Source organism: Myotis brandtii, unplaced genomic scaffold, assembly GCF_000412655.1.
Source record: "Myotis brandtii unplaced genomic scaffold, ASM41265v1 scaffold802, whole genome shotgun sequence".
In the NCBI taxonomy this organism is placed as follows: domain Eukaryota; kingdom Metazoa; phylum Chordata; class Mammalia; order Chiroptera; family Vespertilionidae; genus Myotis; species Myotis brandtii.
Genome location: NW_005371230.1, coordinates 1,573,129 through 1,575,685, shown reverse-complemented (window position 1 = coordinate 1,575,685; position 2,557 = coordinate 1,573,129). Strand labels below are relative to the sequence as shown.

Here is a 2,557-nt window from a genome sequence, read left to right as displayed (position 1 = left end):
TAGAAAAAGGGGTGTAAAGGGGGGGGAAGGAAGATATCTGTAATACTATCAATCAACAATAAAAAATATATTTAAAAAAAACCAAAAGAAATATATAATGGTATTATCCAGTGAGTAGTTAAAGTAATCTGTTTAGTTTGGCTTAACCCACATTTTCTGTGGGGACTCACTTTATCCTATAGGAGCCAATTACAGGGCCCCGTGCGAACATGGCCCATAAGACTCAGACCCAGCCCTAACCAGTTTGGCTCAGCAGATAGAGCATCGGCCTGCAGACTGAAGGGTCCCAGGTTCGATTCCGGTCAAGGGCATGTACCTTGGTTGCAGGCACATCCCCAGTGGGGAGTGCGCAGGAGGCAGCTGATCGATGTTTCTCTCTCATCGATGTTTCTAACTCTCTATCCTTCTCCCTTCCTCTCTGTGGAAAAATCAATAAAATATATTTAAAAAAATAAAAAAAAGACTCAGACCCAGCAGATGCTGGGGGGCGTGGCTTGCAGGCTCCCTGCTTGGCTGAGCACATGAATTATTGGGGGGCAAAGGACCCCTAACACGTTAGCTGTACAACGAGACATCCCATCACTACCTTTCCCACCAGACTTATCTGATGTTCTAGGAAATTTCTATAGCCAACGTGAAATCACTCTAATGCAAAAGAGTCCATTTTCTTTTGCCTCTTATACATACAGCCAAAAAACCAGCTAGGTTTAGCGAGGAGTCCGTTTTAAATGCGTGTGCTAAAAAATGCAGAAGTGAAATACTAGTACACCCACTCTATATTTCTTTGCTCACTGATGTACCTTCTATAACAGTTAAAAAGAAAATATTTGGGGACTACACATATTCTTTTAAAAATCAATAAAGAGTCAATGTCTAATTATTAATGTGTAAAAAAAATGTGGATTTAGTGTCTCATAGAGCGTAACAGATTCACGGCCTACAACCTGTATCCCCAGTGACGAGCGCGAGGGGCCAGGCGTGTTCCCGATCCCAAGAACCCCACTGCTGACCGCAAGCACCGTGAAGAACCTGCTTCAGAAGCTCACAGCCTCCAAGCAGGTGTCCACCATGAATCGAAAGTGCTGGAACTCACCTGCAGGTCAGACCTGCCCCCACGCTCTGCCTGGCAGAGGCGATCATAAACGTCTAAGTGGCTGCCAATCTCAGCCTCAAACGCCGCTGTCAAGAGGGATCCTGGTGTCTCGCCTGGCAGCGCACTGTCACCCTAAATGTTCTATGCCAGCCGGAGTTGTCACCCTCCCAAGATGTACCAAGGCTTAATGTTCTATTGTAAAACTTGTGAATGTTTAACAATTTCTCCCTACGAGAGTCATCAGCCCAAGCCCTGGAAAGCTGCCGACATTAAAGCGCAACCCGCCCAGCCGGCGTGGCGCAGGGGCTGAGCGCTGACCGATGAGCCAGGAGGTCACGGTTCCATTCCCGGTCAGGACACGAGCCCGGGTGAGGGCTCAATCCCCAGTGGGGGGCATGCAAGGAGGTAGTGGATCGATGATTCTCTCTCATCATTGAGGTTTCTATCTCTTTCTCCCTCTCCCTCCCTCTCTGAAATCAATAAGAATATTTTTTTTAAAAGCACAATTATTAGTCAGAGCATCTTCAACTACCTCTGTCACTGCTCTTAAAGATCTGCCCCTAAAACACAGAGGCTCAGCCCACACCTTGGAAAAGAGGGGCCGGAGGTGGAGGGGAGTCGGGCATCACAGGCAGAAACGAAACACGGGTCCAGGCCACACACCCACCTCCATCAGGCCTCAGCCCCCCCTTTCTCCATCAGGCCTCAGCCCCCCCTTTGTCCATCAGGCCTCAGCTCAGCCCACACCTTGGAAAAGAGGGGCCGGAGGTGGAGGGGAGTCGGGCATCACAGGCAGAAACGAAACACGGGTCCAGGCCACACACCCACCTCCATCAGGCCTCAGCCCCCCCTTTCTCCATCAGGCCTCAGCCCCCCCTTTCTCCATCAGGCCTCAGCCCCCCCTTTCTCCATCAGGCCTCAGGCCCTCCACTCACCTGAAGGCGACCCCAGCCATATCAAACATGAGCCTGGCGGCGGTGGACTCCTCGCTATCGTGGTACTTATCAGACATGAATATAACTTCTTTGATACCTTAAAAGGCAACAAGGCAAGAAGCCCCGTTAGTACAAGCACAGCGACGCCACCACGTCGAACGTACGGACGGCAGCACTGCCCCGGAGCACCTGGTGGGTGCCCAGCAGTTCATCTTTTATAAGAAATCATGCATTCACTTGATGGCGGTGTCTGCAATGAATCGCGTCTCCCGAGGGCGCGTCCACACCACGCCCAGTGGCTCCAACCAGGAGCTGAGCTCTGGTCCAGCAGCGGACAGGGACAGCAGCGGACAGGGACAGCAGCGGACAGGGACGGGCGGTGCTGAATCTGCCCTCCGGCTTTTATGGATTTTTTTTAACAAATGCAAAGTGAAAACAGTCAAGTGGTCAAGCCTCGATGTGATTAACAAGTTTCCTTTACTGCGGGCAATCAGACATTCTCTCTTCATGAGGCAATTACTGTCGAACT

The 2,557-nt window shown here is 50.4% G+C and overlaps 1 protein-coding gene across 1 annotated transcript in view; it reads right to left on the bottom strand.

Annotated features, from left to right (window-relative positions):
- DCTD (dCMP deaminase) overlaps window positions 1-2,557 on the bottom strand; it is a 27,067-nt gene that overhangs the window by 1,649 nt on the left and 22,861 nt on the right. The window contains exon 6 of the mRNA XM_005883868.2: window positions 2,029-2,125. Within this exon, the coding sequence (XP_005883930.1) occupies window positions 2,029-2,125 (97 nt within the window). The remainder of the gene's footprint in view (window positions 1-2,028; window positions 2,126-2,557) is intronic.